The following is a 16116-nucleotide window of genomic DNA, read 5'->3' as shown; positions in this document are numbered from 1 at the left end:
TTAGGGAAAAAAGTAGCAGCCTATAGTCTGGAATTTACGGTAAGCATTTTTCGAGGATTTCAAGCACCCATTCGAACCCTGTGTGTCATTTGAAAATTGAAACAGGACCCAAACACATATTACAAAAGATTTAATCAGAATATCACTGAAAAGGCTTATAAATCAACCGTCCTCATTTCATGATAAAACAGCTCTTTGATTCTTGGAAGCATCCAGACTTGAACCATCAACTGTCCGGACGTTTTTTTTTTTTTTTAGAGAACAGCACTAGAAGTCCCCGGAGCGAAGAAAGAGGCCCCTCTATCGTGGACTTTATACTGAAAGGTGACTTTTTTTTCTTGCGCGCCGGGTTGTCCCCTCCTGTCACACACCTCCACCTGAACATACAAACAAGTTTGCCATTTCATTCCGTTAGTACGTCACTGTATACACAATCCTTTGATAATACAGGAAGATATAGTCAAGTCCTGTTTATTTGTTTGGCCCTTAATCACAAAGAGTCTCAAAGGGCTGCACTGATCAAAGACTATTGCAAACTACAGACTACTCTGACACCATCCCCTGATCTAAAACCTACATGAGGTTAAATAATACACATATTATCAACATAAGATATATGTTATTCATATGCTATAGAATAGAAGTGTGTTTTAAGCTTAGATTGAAACATTTCCACTGAGGTTGCAGACTGAATCTCAAGAGGGGATGCACATTTCACACCACCGGGGCCCGAATGGAGAACGCTCCAGAATCTGCAGATTTCTTCTTGGCTCTTGAAATGAAATGATCTGCATTTCTATAGCGCTTTTCAGGTCAAGACTTCCCAAAGCGTTTTACATTGTGCTTCACATTTCCCAATAGCGACCGGGCAACCATGTAAGGCGCTGACCTGCTTGTTGGGGGCATTAGGGGTTCAGTGTCTTACCCAAGGACACTTCCACATATAACACTGAGGAGCTGGGATTCGAACTGGGATCCCTTGATCCCAAGACGAGCACTCTACCTCCTGAGCTACTGCCACCCCAAATGGGATCACCAGTAGACCAGCGCTAGCGTTTTCAGAGCGAAGGCTCTGGACCGGAACATCGGGGGAAATTAGTCCATGCATGATTTTGTATACTACCAACAGGACCTTAGAATTACATCTTAAGCTAACAGGGAGCCAATGCAGGTTAGCTCAAATTGGGGTCATGTGATCAAACTTTCTTGTCTTAGTTAAAAGCCTGGCTGCAGCATTTTGTACCAGCTGAAGGCTCTTGATTTTGGACTTCGGGAGACCAGAGAGTAGTGCATTACAGTCGTCTAGACGGGTTACGTTAAGAAGCTATGCCACATACAATAAGATATACTGACTTTGCACACACAGAACTTCATAATATAAACCCTAACAAGGGTAAAAGCTTGCTACTGTAGGTTAGATCACTGAGTGTACCTGACCAAACACACACAATGTGTTATTGTTGAGCCCAGAGCAAGGCAATGTGTCTTATTTAATAGGGATTTTAGAAAAGGGTAGGGAATATAAGCCTTTGCTTCTGATTACCCCTTTTCCAACATATTATGTATACGTATTTTCCGCACTATAAGGCGCACCTAAAAGCCTTTATTTTTTTCAAAAGCTGACCATGCGCCTTATAATACAGTGCGCCTTATATATGGATCAATATTAAGTCGCAAAGTCTTCCAACTAATGTAGCAGCCGTCGACTCGATTTCCCCCCGAACGTGAAGTAGTCTGCGGTGTATGCTGGGATTTATTTACCGGGGTTTCATTGGCTAACCAATGAGTCAATCATCATTTGAATCAATCACTCTTGGCTAAAGTTATTTGGAGGTAAAGGGGCGGATCCTTTTTATCATTTACAGGCTGGCATAGGCTAAAGCGGCAAAACAAAGCCTGCAATTGGCCGAAAAAGATGAATGTGAATAGCAAGTTCGGTTGTCTACGGCATAGAGGAAACCATTCTGTATTTGTAAATATTTCACTCTCCTGGATTTACTACATTCACGGATATAAGAGGACCATGGTTGCACATTGTTATTGAACACGACTTCGGTGAGCTACTCCGGCTATATATTTTCCCTGTATCTTGTTTCAGACTGAACTCGATGTTTCTGTGATAAGCGGTGCAGATAATGGATGGAATGAAGTGTCTATTTTTAAATTCAACTCAATTCCAAGTGTTTATTGTCATATGCACAGTAAAGTTGCGAGCGAAAAAGCAAATAGAAACTAAGGAATGGTTGGCATTTCTTGAATCCCAAGACTTTAACCTTTCGAATGATGGAACGATGCATTTGAGTGACATCGTACGGACACCGCATCCGCACGTGTTCTCGACACGTATTCGCGTCTTTGCAAGCTTTGGGAATGTTAAGGGGCAAAGAAGTTGGACTGAACTATCTGACTGTTTTGTCCACGTCCCCATTGTAGCGCCCTATAATCCGGTGCGCCTTATGTATGTCAAAAATAGGACCAAAAACTATTTTTTCGGGGTGCGCCCTATAACCCGGTGCGCCTTATAGTGCGGAAAATACGGTAATATTATTTTGTTGTTGAGTTATTGTTTTAGTTCTGTTTTTATTTTAATGTTCGAATAAAGTTTTCATTCATTCATTCATTCATTATCTCTGTTACGGTCCATCTGTGCCAAGTGCTGCGCTGCTTAACTTGTTTGGGTGTTTGGGCATTTGGGCTGGCCCTGGTCCCAAAAACATTTTGGTGCGTTTTTTGCAATTTTTTCCCTTTTTTATTTCCTTTGTTATTGTACGTGTTTGTCTTGCTGTCGGTCACCCCTCTTGAGGGGTAGGGAGGTAGCTAGGTAGGTGATTTATGTTACTCCAAACGCCTCGGTATAAAAATCCGATCCCATGAGTAGAATAATGTGAAAAGAGTTTTGGTTGTTAAGGAAGCAGGACACAGATAAGCTCCAGCCTTTTCCTGGTCTGTCATGTCAATTGTCTATCTGAGCTGTTGATTTTCAATATACAGTGAAACCTGGGTTTTCGAACGCCTCTCAGTTCGAACAAATGGGAGTCCGACCCAAAATTTGGAGAAATTCTTGCTTCGCTGTTTGGTCAAAAAATCGGAGTTCGAACGCCGGTAATGCCTGAGTGCGTACGCTAGGGTGCCATGCTGAGCGGCGTACGGGTGGAGATGGCTCTTTTCCTGACCGACTGTTATCACGTGCTTCGTTTTGCTTTCGCTTTTAATATAGGTGTAGGACGTGTTTTAGCCCCTAATTATGCCTCCCAAGAAAGTCAGTGCAAGCAGCAAAGTTGCTACAGGTGAAAAAAGAAAAGCAGTGCGTACGACTATTGCATTTAAGAAAGAAATAATCGCAAAATATGAAGGTGTGCGAGCGCCTTCTGCTGACCACCACAAAGGTAAGAAATCCTATTCATAAATCTTTTCTTTATCCTTTTTTTATTTTTACACGTTCAAGTTAGCGTCATCTTTCGTACAGATGATTACGATAACGCGAACGTACGATTAGCCTGGGTTAGCTTCATGTTTACGTTAAACATTCAGGGTGTTTGAACGGAGCCCAACATTCAGGGTGTTGGAACGGAGCCCCCTTTCCAATGAACTTGTTGTGGAGACCCGGGTGCTAAATGACTTGTAAACGAACTGATTTTTTTATTTTTACACGTTTTGTACGGAAGATTACGATAACGCGAACGTACGATTAGCCCGGGTTAGCTTTATGTTTCCGTTAAACATTCGAGGTAATCATTCATGGCGTTGGAACGGATTAAAACGATTTACATTATTTTTAATGGAAAAAATGATTTCGGTGATCGAACAAATCGGTTTTCGAACGGGGCTCTGGAACAGATTATGGTCAAGAACCGAGGTTCCACTGTATTCAAACTTTGTACACGATGACCAGTGAGGGTGAAAAAATAAAACATCAATTTGAATCATGTGTTCACCTGTCCATGGATGTCCTTGCAATATCCCGTCGGTAAGCTGAGTACATGGAGAGCGAGGCTGCACATGTGAGTCAAACCCCTCAGCAGCCTCTCCGAGCCGTCGTCGCTTCCTCCTTCGTCCTCGTCTCCGTTGCGGCGCAGCAGCATCACCACGTCGCCCTGCCGACGGTAACGATGGGCAAAGTGAAGCCCCATGAACCCGTGACGCATTGGACAATCTGTCTTTGGTTCGTCTTGACTCTTTACCGCCCTTTGCTGCACTCCAGCAGAATTGCAGCTATACATAGCAATGTAATATCAAGTCACGTTTCTTCGAGTACGGTAGGCAATGTTCCCTGTCATTTTCCAGGGGAGTCTGAGCGTTTACACAATGTCTGTGAGCAACGCTTGAAACAACATTGAGCAACGGCAATCCCAAGTGTGGCAAGTCAAGTCAAGTCAAGTCATTTTTATTTGTATAGCCCTAAATCACGAAGAGTCTCAAAGGGCAAGATAATTATTTATCAAACTTGAGATCACGTTACATTTTGCTGAGTTTCCGGCAATGCAAAATTATGTTTCACTTTTGAATGAATTGACTCATGTATTATTGCAAAAGTTTTACAGCCTACAAACGTCATTTGTTTTTACAATTCTCTCACAAGATTTTCATTTTTTTTCCCCCCTTGTATCTTTTGAGGCATAATACTAACATTTTTGGGGGCTTATTGAGTCGGTTGCAAGATACAGAACTGTATTTAATCACATTTTTTTAGTGGAAGTACAAGATTGACTTGATATAATTATTTGAATGCAACCCAAACTTTTTCTCCTTTTTCCCATTTTTTTTTTTAATTCCTTTGTTTTTTCCTAGCTGTTACCTTTTTCTTTTTGTTCTCTATTTACTTTTTTTCCTTTGTTTCTTTCTTTTCTATTTTTCTGGCTTTTTTCTGAAATTTTCCTTCTTTTTTCTCTTCCTTTTGTTTCTTTTTTCACTACTTTTTCATTTTGGTATTTTTTTCTTTTTTTTTCTATTCCCCCCCTTCCTTTAAGTCATTTTGTGCACAATTTTACATAATATTTGGTCGTGTGGGATTAAAGAAGCAAAAACAACCTGAAGAGCCGTTTGGGACCCGAAAGAGCCGGTTCTCTTAGTGAGCCGAGCCGGAGAAGCCGCTTCTCGAAAAACTCTACTGACTTTACTTTTCAATTTTGTTCGACATTGACTTCAGACTACCTCATTTAGGACACAACGTCAGGGGAACCCTTGTATTTTTACCTTCATGCACTGTAACTTTGACTTAATTCGCTTCTTAATTAGCAATTTCGAGCCCTGATTGTTGTGCGCTGGCTAGATTTTCTTGTGCGCTGAGAATGTGCAGGCAATGCGCGATTGCGCACGCGCGCAGCTTAGAGGGAACGTTGACTGTAGGCCTTAATCACAAAAGATCTCAAAGGGCTGCACAGACTACCGTTAGGCAGTTAAAGCTTTAAACGTGCATTTTCAGGCTTTTTCTCCTCTTCATTTAGTCGGAGGTCTTAAGTCAGACTGCCAAGAAACATGGCAGCAATTTCAAGCACTTCACTCAAAATTCAAGCAGTTTTCTGACCTTGAAAACAACACAATAAAATTCAAGCATTTTTAAGCATATCAAGCACCGGTACGAACCCTGTGTTCATATCTACACTTTTCCCCGTAATGAATAATGAATTCCCAGCCTCCCAGAATTATCCCAGTGAAGCCTAAACAGCTATAAAACACTTCTTCCTCATCATTAAAAACATATCCAAAAGATAACTAAACATGAAAATACAGTCATAAAATAGATACGAAACAACATTAAAAGTCAAGCAATTTCAAGGATTTCAAGCACCCATACGAACCGTGGATGGACCTTCGTTACGCGCCGAGAAATGCAAGCTCGGTCGGGTAAAACTTTGTTCTCACCGTCGCGTGACCCCGAGTCAGCGACACACGCTTCGAGACGGGGCTTCGTTTTCCACGCCCGCGTTTACGCGACGCAAGCTTCGAAGCCGCGGTTCGTTTCGCAATCGGAGTCAAAACTGCGCGTCGTCTTTGGGAAACGTAGGCTCACCTTCAATCGCGAGCAGACAGTGGCCCGGCAGTAATGGCTGAAATCCAAGATGGCGTCGGTGCCGACGCCGAGACTCAGCAGCATGCTAATGTCATCCACCAGCAGGACAGGGGGGCCGCGCCCTTCCATCGGTGCCCCCTCGTCTGCGCCTCTGGATTGATTAACGCTGTAGGAAATAAACTCAAAAAGGCTTCGCAGGCCTTCCTCAGGATTCCTGACAAAAAAAGAGGAAACAAGTTAAAAAATTGATTTGTTTGGGGGTGAGAAAAACGGAAACTACCGTATTTTCTGGACTATAAGCCGCATTTTTTTCATCGTTCGGTCATTGGGGTGGGGGGGCTTATACTCCTGGGAGGGAAATATGTGAAATGAATGCCACATTATTACCGGGTTAAAACTGTATGTTATTTTTAAAGTAAACCGCAAGAGGGTGCTGTAGACCAGAACATTTGCACCTTGTATAGAAACGACTTTTGAGCAAGTTGAAAATATTGACTTTGGCGAAATAACACCGCCTTTTTTTTAAATAATCGACGGACGCCTAAGACGAGTAGCTTTTTAGGCATATGGCTTTAACAAAGTAATTAGTTATAGTTATTCACAAATCATACAAAAAAGTTGCTGAGTTAGTAACTTAATCACACGATTACAGTGGGCAAACTACGCCCCCCAGGCTTTACACCCGGCCTGCCAAACGAAAATGCTCAAAATATAGTGAAAATATATTTATAATGGTAAATAAAATACTACTACTTTGCCCCATTGTCCCTTCTACAAATAGACATCCACACACCACTAGCAAACAAGATTCACTTGATATAATTTGAAATGATTTGAATGCAACACAAACTTTTTCTTCTTTTTTCCGTGTTTTTTTCTACTTTTTTTTTAAATTCCTTTAAAAAAATCTCATTGTGTTTATTTTTTCCTAGCTGTTACTTTTTTGTTTTTGTTCTCCATTTATTTTTTTCCTACATTTCTTTCTTTTCTTTTTTACTGTCTTTTTTCTAAAATTTTCCTTCTTTTTTCTCTTCCTTTTGTTTCTTTTTCTCTCAGCTTTTCACTACTTTTACATTTTGGTATTTTTTTCTTTTTTGTTCTATTCCCCCTTCCTTTAAGTCATTTTGTGCATAATTTTAAATCATATTTGGTCATGTTGGGATGAAAGAAGCAAAAACAACCCGAAGAGCCGTTTAGGACCCGAAAGAGCCGTTTCCTTTTAGTGAGCCGAGCCGAAGAAGCCGGTTCTCGACAAACTCTACTAACTTTACTCAACTTCGTTCTCCTTCGACTCGACTTCAAAATACTGCATTTAGGACACAACGTCGGGGGAACCTGTGTATTTTTACCTTCATGCACAGTAACTTTGACTTAATTGGCTTCTTAATTAGTAATTTTGAGCCCTGATTTTTGTGCGCTGGCTAGATTTTCTTGTGCGCTGAGAATGTGCGAGCAGTGCGCGATTGCGCATGAGCGCAGCTCAGAGGGAACGCTGGTAACCAGACCATGATTGTGAATAATTGTTTCAGGAGTGGAATATATAATATGGGCGAGTTATACCGACTTTATCGTATTCGGGTATCTCGTTTCAGACTGGCAACTTACTCCGAGTGAGACTTTTACACGTTCTTTCCTTCTTAATCATACATTATTTTTGGCCGGTGTCACGAATACTCGGGAGCGACTTGCAGTCCAGAAAATAGGGTGATTTAAATTTTTGGAGGATGGGGAAAATGTCAATCACCTGAGGAAATCCATGGCCCCACTTCCTGTTCTTGCATCATTGGGATTCAGAATGGACAAGGACTCGTTGAGTCCTTCAAGGAAAATCAGTTGTCCCTTTTCCTTGGCCTGAGACAGATTCACACCCTGAACACACACAATACAAATTGTTAACATTCTTAATGCATGGCATTATGAGCCTTTTCTAATGGCCAGTTCACTCAAAAACACGCTGGTGAAAAACAAATCTGTTAAAGGGCCAGTGTGTAATATCGAGTGCCGCCTAGTTGTACAAAAAAAACCTCAGTAACATTGATTTGAATAGCGGGCTAAACACATGACCTATAATACAAATAATATATTTTTAACTCATCTCATTAGCCGTACCGCTTATCCTCATTAGGGTCGCGGGGGGGCTGGAGCCCATCCCAGCCATCTTCGGGCAGTGGGCAGGGGACACCCTGAACTGGTTGCCAGCCAATCGCAGGGCACACAGGGACAGACAACTCTTGTCTACAAAACTACTGCAAAACTAAATAGCAAATTTAGTGCCTAAAAACTGAAACCTAATACATCATTTTGATTTCATCCTAAAGAGAAAAAAAAGACAATAGAAATAATACACAAATACTACTACGTAATATTATAACACAAAAATGGTTGGTTGGATCCCTTAAGCACACGGATGGTAGAGGCACCATTTCCTGTGGTGTGTCTTGGGCAAGTAGAGCCTGGTGGCACCCATCCCTCTGCAAGCCAAAATAAATACTACAAAAATATTCCAACAGAAATACTACAAAAAGGAAACTACAGTAATATTAGACAAATACAATAGAAAGACTACTAAAATACTACAGAAATACTAAAAAGATAATATGATGAAAATAATTTTAAAATACTATAGAAATACCACTACAGTAATACTATAGTACAAAATAGGATTACAAAAATATGACCAAAAAAAGGAAAAAAAATACAACGACAGAAGTACTACATTACTACAGTAATACTACAAAAATAGTACAGATTTACTGCAAAAATCCTACTACAGAAACTCTACAAAATGCTACAAAAACACTTCCATAATACTAATTAAGAAATACTAAAATGATAAAACTACAGTATGACTACAAAATATTACAAAAAACTGACTGCAGGATTACTAAAAAAATACTAAAATCATGCAACGACAGTAATACAAAACTGAATTTCCTATTCGTGCTTAAGACAGATTCCTAATATATTATTTTGCTTTAATTGTGAGTGGTTCAAAACCGTTTCAATGACACTAATTTTATTAAAACAAATATAATGAAAAGTAACATTTAGATGTCTGCATGAACAGTATATTTGTTCATAAATTACAAAAATGGTAAAAGGTCTCCATGATCTGCCCAAACGTTTACCCCTACCTGGCCCACCCCTGGTCCTAACAAAATTACAAAAGATGATCTATTTTTGATGAAAATACATATAACAGTGTTCATTTGAGCTGTGAAAAGTGATGGGTCCCGGGGACTCGCATGCTCAAAAATCTATGGGTCCCAACAGAGATCTATGGCTCCCCAAAATTTTGTGTCATCCAGGTTGAAATTGTAAATCGGCAACAAATATATAAATAAATCTATAAATCTATATATTCATTCGGTTATAATCATCACAGTTTATTGGTAATACAAATCACTTATAACTTCAAGATTTTTCAGTTCACAACAATATTGTACATTATACAGAATATTATTGCTGAAATAATTATATTAATCTATATTTTAATTCAGTTTTAATCATCACATTTAATTGGCAATACAAAGCAGTTATCACTTCAGATTTTTCAGTTCACAATATTGTACACTATACAAAATAATATTGCTGAAATATTTATATAATCATGCAGTTTTAATCATCAGTTAATTGGTAATACAAAGCAGATATCACTTCAGATTTTTCAGTTCATATATTCTTGGTGGTTTGCTGTCCCGCCACAGTTGTAATGCTTTCTCAAGGTCCAATCCATTATCATCCTCCTCATAGCGTCACCGGGAAGATAATTGAGTCCATTTTGGCAGAAAAGTCCTTATCTTGCTTAGGAGTATTATTTTGTTTTTCTTTCGTCGAATCGTTCGCTTCGACACACGTGTTTTCCTTGCCTTCGCGGTCTTCTGAAGAATTTCTTCGTCGTTTTTTCGTGCCAAAATTATTGCCGTTGTTACCATTTTCTGTGTTACGTTTCGACTTATTACCGACACTGAAGAAAAGACCATTTTTTGTTGATTTGCACCTAATACCAACTGTTTTTTACGGAGGCATACTTCTCTTTCACTGGACAACCGCCACAACAATGATGTCATCTCGAAGCAACGAGATCTCGTTGGCCGAGATCGGAGGGAGACCAAAACAACAATGGCGGATCTGCCTGGCGAAAAGTTTGGGGTGCGGTAAATCTTTGTAAAAAAAAAAAAGTAATGGGGTAATAATGACAATTTGGTGTCAAAAACGATGCGTCCTGGGGACGCACGATGATTTGAGACTATGCGTCCCCAGCAAAAATCATGCGTCTAGGACGCAGGGACGGGGCAAACGAGAACACCGCACAGGGTGACCCAAAAAGATGCGTACCCATATTTTATTGGATAAAAAAAATCCATTTTTTAACGAATGTCTTTTCTGTTGCCAGACGTGAAAGGTGAACCTTTGGATGATCATTTGCAGCTATAGTTGTCCTGAAAATATCTTGGACAAATCAGCAGACGATATTCTCCCTGGAGACCTATTTTGCCACAAAATCATACCAGAGTGTAAAGATTCCATTTGGAAAGAGTTTCCATTGTCGCAACTTTCCATCAAAATCAAGGAGTGTTTGTTGGATGAAGAAGTTCAGAGAGCATGGAACTGTAGTGGACCTATGTTGAAAAGCCACAGGGGGAACTTATTCAGGCAGGAAGAAGAGTGCAAGGACAGAAGAAAACATTGCTGCAGTGAGGGACTCAGTAGGACGCAGCCAAGAACTCGGAATGAACCTAACCCAGGATCCAAATCGAGCAAAAATGAACTGATGCTGACAAGTAAAAGCCAGTAACATTGTGTGAACAGTTCTGTAATGTGCTTGAAAATGATGAAAACTTTCTCGAGAACGTTTGGTTCTCAGATGAAGCCCATTTTTTGCTTTCCGGGCACGTCAATAGCAAAATACAATATTTTTTGTGCTTCAGAGGCCGCTTCATTCCGTTAAATGTACTGCCTGAGTGGCCGTGAGCCTTTTTTTTGTTGATTTTGATGGAAAGTTGCGAGAATGGAAACGCTTTCTGAACGGAATCTGTACACTCTGGTATGATTTTGTCGCAAAATGAGTCTCCAAGGAGAACATCTTCTGCTGATTTGTCCAAGACATTTTCAGGGCAACTCTAGCTGCAAATGATCATCCATAGGTTCACCTTTCACGTCCGTCCTGCAACAGAAAAGAAATTCGTTAAAAAATGGATTTTTTTTATCAAATAAAATAAGGGTACGCATCTTTTTGGGTCGGGCGGCACGGCGGCGCAGTGGTTAGCGCGTGTGTGGCACAGTTCTAAAGTCTCGGGAACCTCCTGTGTGGGTTCAAATCCAGCTACCGGACTTCCTGTGCGGAGTTTGTATGTTCTTCCTGTGCTTGTTTGGGTTTCTTCCGGGCACTCCGGTTTCCTCCCACATTCCAAAGACATGCATTTCAGGTGGATTGGCCGGTCCAAATTGTCCCTAGGTGTGAATGAGCGAGTGAGTTGTCTGTCCCCGTGTGCCCTGCGATTGGCTGGCAACCAGTTCAGGGTGTCCCCTGCCCACTGCCCGATGATTGCTGGGATGGGCTCCAGCACCCCCGCGACCCTACTGAGGATAAGCGGTGCAGCTAATGAGATGAGATGAGATCTTTTTGGGTCACCCTGTATATGCCCCGAGTGTGGTAGTCAGATCATAAATGGAATTGAATAATCCAACAAGCGAGTCAATTCATCATACCAGTCTTTGGCTAACTGCACTGTAGTGACTCCACGACTGTGCCAGTGCCACGAAACAGACTTGGCAGCCTGCTGAAAAGGAAAAACAAAACACTTCAGTGAACCATACTTTTTTTTTTTTTTTTAAACTTGTAATACGAGTGTTTGTATTCTTTGCCGTCATCTTTGAATATGTCCGTCATCTTAGATAGATAGATACTTTATTCATCCCCGTAGGGAAATTCACACTTCCAACAGATAACCCTGTTGTTTATTAACAGATTAACATGATGCCCTAGGGGTGCTTGTAGCGGAGTGGATGACGTCACACGCTAGTTCAAAAGTTCGACATCCCTGCGGCAGATGGAAATCTTTTCTTTGTGTCCAGGGATACACCACCTCGTGTTAGCGAGTCCGCCTCCTCTCCGATTCCCGCAGGCTTCCGGGCCTCTGTATAGCGGCGCTGAAGCCGGATAGCTCCGGGTAGCTCCGGGTGGCTACACGTTAGCGTCCGGAATGCTAAACGTGAGCCATGTTTCCGCAAAACACGGCAACTGCGCTCCCTGTGCGCTTCGATGTTTTCCACCAGCACTCGTTGGTCTTATTTGGTCGTGAGTTCACATTTACCATGATTACGGATGGTACCGAAGACTTATAACGCCGCTAGCCGCTTCGCTAGCTCCGGCTCTTCTTCCACGATAGGCCCCTTCATCACGCCGGCACGAGAATTCTTCAGGGCAAGGAGTTGATTCCTTGAATAAACGCATTTTTGTGCGCTAAAACCCATGTCCATAGGATAGAAAGTAATCCATAGTGTAAAACGGGAAGAAAAACGCCGAAGATAGAAGCAGACAATAAAACAAAAAAAATCACAAAAAGTGAGAGATAACAGGGGAGCTGCTGGAAAGGCAGCCGCTCGGTGGCGGCGCCGCTTTGATGCACGCTTACCTCTCAGGTAGAAACCGAGAAAGTGGTGGACCAGGAAGGAGGCGTCGCTCTGCTGGTCAGACAGCAGGACAAATTCTCCCTGACAACAAGAAAATAAACCACAATTTGTATGTCATTGATTTTAAACACTGTTTTCACAATAGTTATATTTCAAGAAGATAACTGTTATAAGACAGCACAGCGGAGCAGTGGTTAGCGTGTGTGCGGCATAGTTCTGAGGTCATGAGATCGAACCTTCCTGTCTGGAGTTTGCATGTTCTCCCCGTGCTTGCGTGGGTTTCCTCCGGGCACTCCGGTTTCCTCACACATTCCAAAAACATGCATGTCAGGTTCATTGACCAGTCCAAATTGACCCTAGGTGTGAATGAGCGAGTGAGTTGTCTGTCTCTGTGTGCCCTGCAACTAGCTGGTAACCAGTTAAGGTCCACTGCCCGGAGATAGCTGGAATGGGCTCCAGCACCCCTGCGACCCTACTGATGATAAGCAGTGAAGATAATGGATGGATACTGCACTAGCATGGAAGACATCCCCCCACTAAAAATGACTTCAGCCCAGGTGTGTGGAGAGCTGAGAAGGCTACGAACCAGCAAGGCAGCTGGTCCGGATGGAGTATCCCCCCGACTGCTGAAAGCCTGTGCGTCTAAGCTGGGAGACCCTCTACAGCGCATCTTCAACCTGAGCCTTGAACAGGAGAGAGTCCCTCAGCTGTGGAAAACATCCTGCATCATCCCAGTCCCAAAGAAATCAAGACCTGAGGAACTCAACGACTTCAGGCCGGTCGCCCTGACATCACATGTGATGAAGACCATGGAGAGGCTGCTGCTGCACCACCTGAGGCTACAGGTCCGTCACGCCATCGACCCACTGCAATTTGCTTACCAGGAGAAGGTGGGAGTGGAGGATGCTATAGTATACATGTTACACCGATCCCTCTCTCACCTGGATAGGGCGAAGGGGGCTGTGAGGATTACATTTTTGGACTTCTCCAGTGCCTTCAATACCATACAGCCTCTGCTACTGAGTAGGAAACTGACAGAGATGGGAGTTAGCTCACACCTTGTAGAATGGATTACGGACTACCTGACAGGCAGACCGCAGTATGTGAAACAGGGGGGCTGTACATCGGACACTGTGGTTAGCAGCACAGGATCTCCGCAGGGGACCGTTCTCTCTCCGTTCCTATTCACTCTATATACATCGGACTTTAAGTACAACTCTGAGTCCCGCCATGTGCAAAAGTTTGCCGACGACACTGCGATCGTGGGATGTATCAGAAACGGGCAGGAGGAGGAGTACAGGAAATTGATTCGGGACTTTGTCCGATGGAGCGACGCAAACCACCTGCACCTAAACACCACCGAGACCAGAGAGATGGTGGTGGACTTCAGGAGAACCAGAACTCACCCGGTTCCTGTAACCATCAAGGGAGAATGTGTAGAATTTGTCCAGACCTACAAATACCTGGGTGTGCAGCTGGACAACAAACTGGACTGGACTGCCAACACAGAAGCTCTATGTAGGAAAGGGCAAAGCCGACTTTACTTCCTCAGAAGGCTGGCCTCCTTCAACATCTGCAAAAAGCTCCTGAAAATATTCTATGAGACAGTAGTGGCAAGCGCCCTCTTCTATGCGGCAGCGTGTCGGGGAGGCAGCGTCAAGAAGAAGGATGCCTCTCGTCTCAATAAACTGGCTAGGAAAGCGAGCTCTGTTGTGGGCAAAGAGCTGGACAGCCTAACAACAGTAGCTGAGAGACGGGCACTGAAAAAGCTGCGGTCAATCATGGACAATCGCATCCACTACACAGCATTATCTCCAGACAGAAGAGCAGTTTCAGCGACAGACTGCTGTCACTGTCTTGTACTATGGACAGACTGAAGAGATCTTTTCTTCCTCATGCCATGAGGCTCTTTAACTCTACCCGGCAGAGTAAAAGCCCACAGTAAACCACACCACCTACATTGCATATTACCGAATCTTATTGCAATATGTATTCTGTGTAGCACTATTTAGTTATTCTATATAACACGCTACAGTGGGCATTTGCACGTCACACTGGGTATTTGTATATTGTATTCTTTTGGCTTTATTATTGTACTGTTCTCAGCTCAGGGATGCTGCTGGAAATGTGAATTTCCCTTCGGGGATGAATAAAGTATCTATCTATCTATCTAAATATGATAAAGTTATATGCAACAACTACCTCATAAAATTTCAAATTCTGTTTAAAGTAATGGAACTAGTTATTGTTCCAAGTAACTAGTAACTCTCACAGTATTTCGGATACTTACTGAAAGTAGTGAGTAGCTACAGTACAACTCGTTACTTTTAAAGGTTTTTTTTTTAAACTGGTGAGCAAACATTGGTTTCATTTAACGCGTTATTTCAAATGAAAAGCGAGTTACTTTTGCATGCAATATGTTTTTAGTGGACTTGGTGTCGGATTTGACTCTTACCGTGCTGAAGTTTTCCGGGCTGACGTTCAAGATGCTGTTGAGTTCTGCAAACATCGTTAGCCGATGCTAACGGCTAGCTAGCCAACGCTAGCTACAAGTCATGAAAACACACACATTAGCTCAGCACTTGCTCGGAGTTTATGAAGAGACACTTCTTATTCCTGTTTTCCCATTTCCTGACTATGCTTATCTAACAATATTTAAAGGAAAAAAAATCATTTTCACCGGCTAAGGAGCGACGATGCCAAATGCTGCGCTTGCCTGAAGTAGCAGCATGCAACTGAAGATAGATTCGAATACTGTAGAAGGCTTACTCGGCTTTGAAAATGTTGTCTCTATTATTAGGTGAAAATGTTATAAATACACACTTTTCACGGGTTAATTTATTCTCAAAATCATTATGAATAATAGAAGCGAACTCATCTTTTCAAACAGAACTGTACAAAACCTTTCTACTACACGTACGAAGAATCATTACAGTTTCATAGAAGATCTTTGTATCACCCGTCAACTGGCAACCAAAATATAGGTTCTCCCTAGTATTTTCCGATTCGTTTTTTTGCGAATTCATACCATAAATTTGTTTTAATTTATCAATTTGTTTTAAAAACGTTTTAGAAAAATAAAACAAAACTAGAGCTGAATTAACCATCCACACAAAGCATTCTCAGCATATTGTGCAATACGACGCTCGATCAGTAGGGTGCAGTGTTGAGCTTATCGTGCTTCAAAATGCCTTTTAATTATTATCAATTTTTTTGATAATTAAAATCGCTATCACGATCATGTGTCATATTTTGGTGGTTGTTTTTTATTCAATTGAATAAAAAGTGAAAAAAATTATCTTTTGGTGCCCAAATTTTACATTTTCTTTAAAAGTTTCAAACTTAGTGTCGAGATTTAACGTATGTTTGATACTATTGCAGTATTTTTCAACCTTTTTTTGAGCCAAGGCACACTTATTTTCATCTTTAAAAATCGCATGTTTATTTATTATTTTTCGGCACTAGTTTCA

The 16116-nt window shown here is 41.7% G+C and overlaps 1 protein-coding gene across 2 annotated transcripts; it reads right to left on the bottom strand.

Moving 5' to 3' along the window:
• Positions 1-115: 115 nt before the first annotated feature.
• elp6 (elongator acetyltransferase complex subunit 6) lies at positions 116-15552 on the bottom strand. 2 transcript variants are annotated; one of them, XM_088327679.1, is made up of 8 exons: positions 15327-15552; positions 15102-15192; positions 12649-12727; positions 11723-11793; positions 7755-7879; positions 6011-6224; positions 3936-4094; positions 116-377 (listed from the first exon to the last, which is right to left on the bottom strand). In XM_088327679.1, the coding sequence occupies exons 2-8, from the start codon at positions 15153-15155 to the stop codon at positions 255-257; spliced, it is 825 nt and encodes a 274-aa protein (XP_088183805.1). In that variant the 5' UTR covers positions 15156-15192; positions 15327-15552; the 3' UTR covers positions 116-254. The 2 variants fall into 2 exon arrangements, with proteins under 2 accessions (XP_088183805.1, XP_088183804.1); XM_088327678.1 differs by having other exon boundaries at positions 15102-15549.
• Positions 15553-16116: the final 564 nt, after the last annotated feature.

This window comes from Urocampus carinirostris, chromosome 2 (assembly GCF_059441175.1).
Source record: "Urocampus carinirostris isolate Australia breed hairy pipefish chromosome 2, RoL_Ucar_1.0, whole genome shotgun sequence".
Taxonomy (NCBI): domain Eukaryota; kingdom Metazoa; phylum Chordata; class Actinopteri; order Syngnathiformes; family Syngnathidae; genus Urocampus; species Urocampus carinirostris.
The sequence above is the reverse complement of the archived record's forward strand: the minus strand, read 5'-3'. Positions and strand labels throughout refer to the sequence as shown.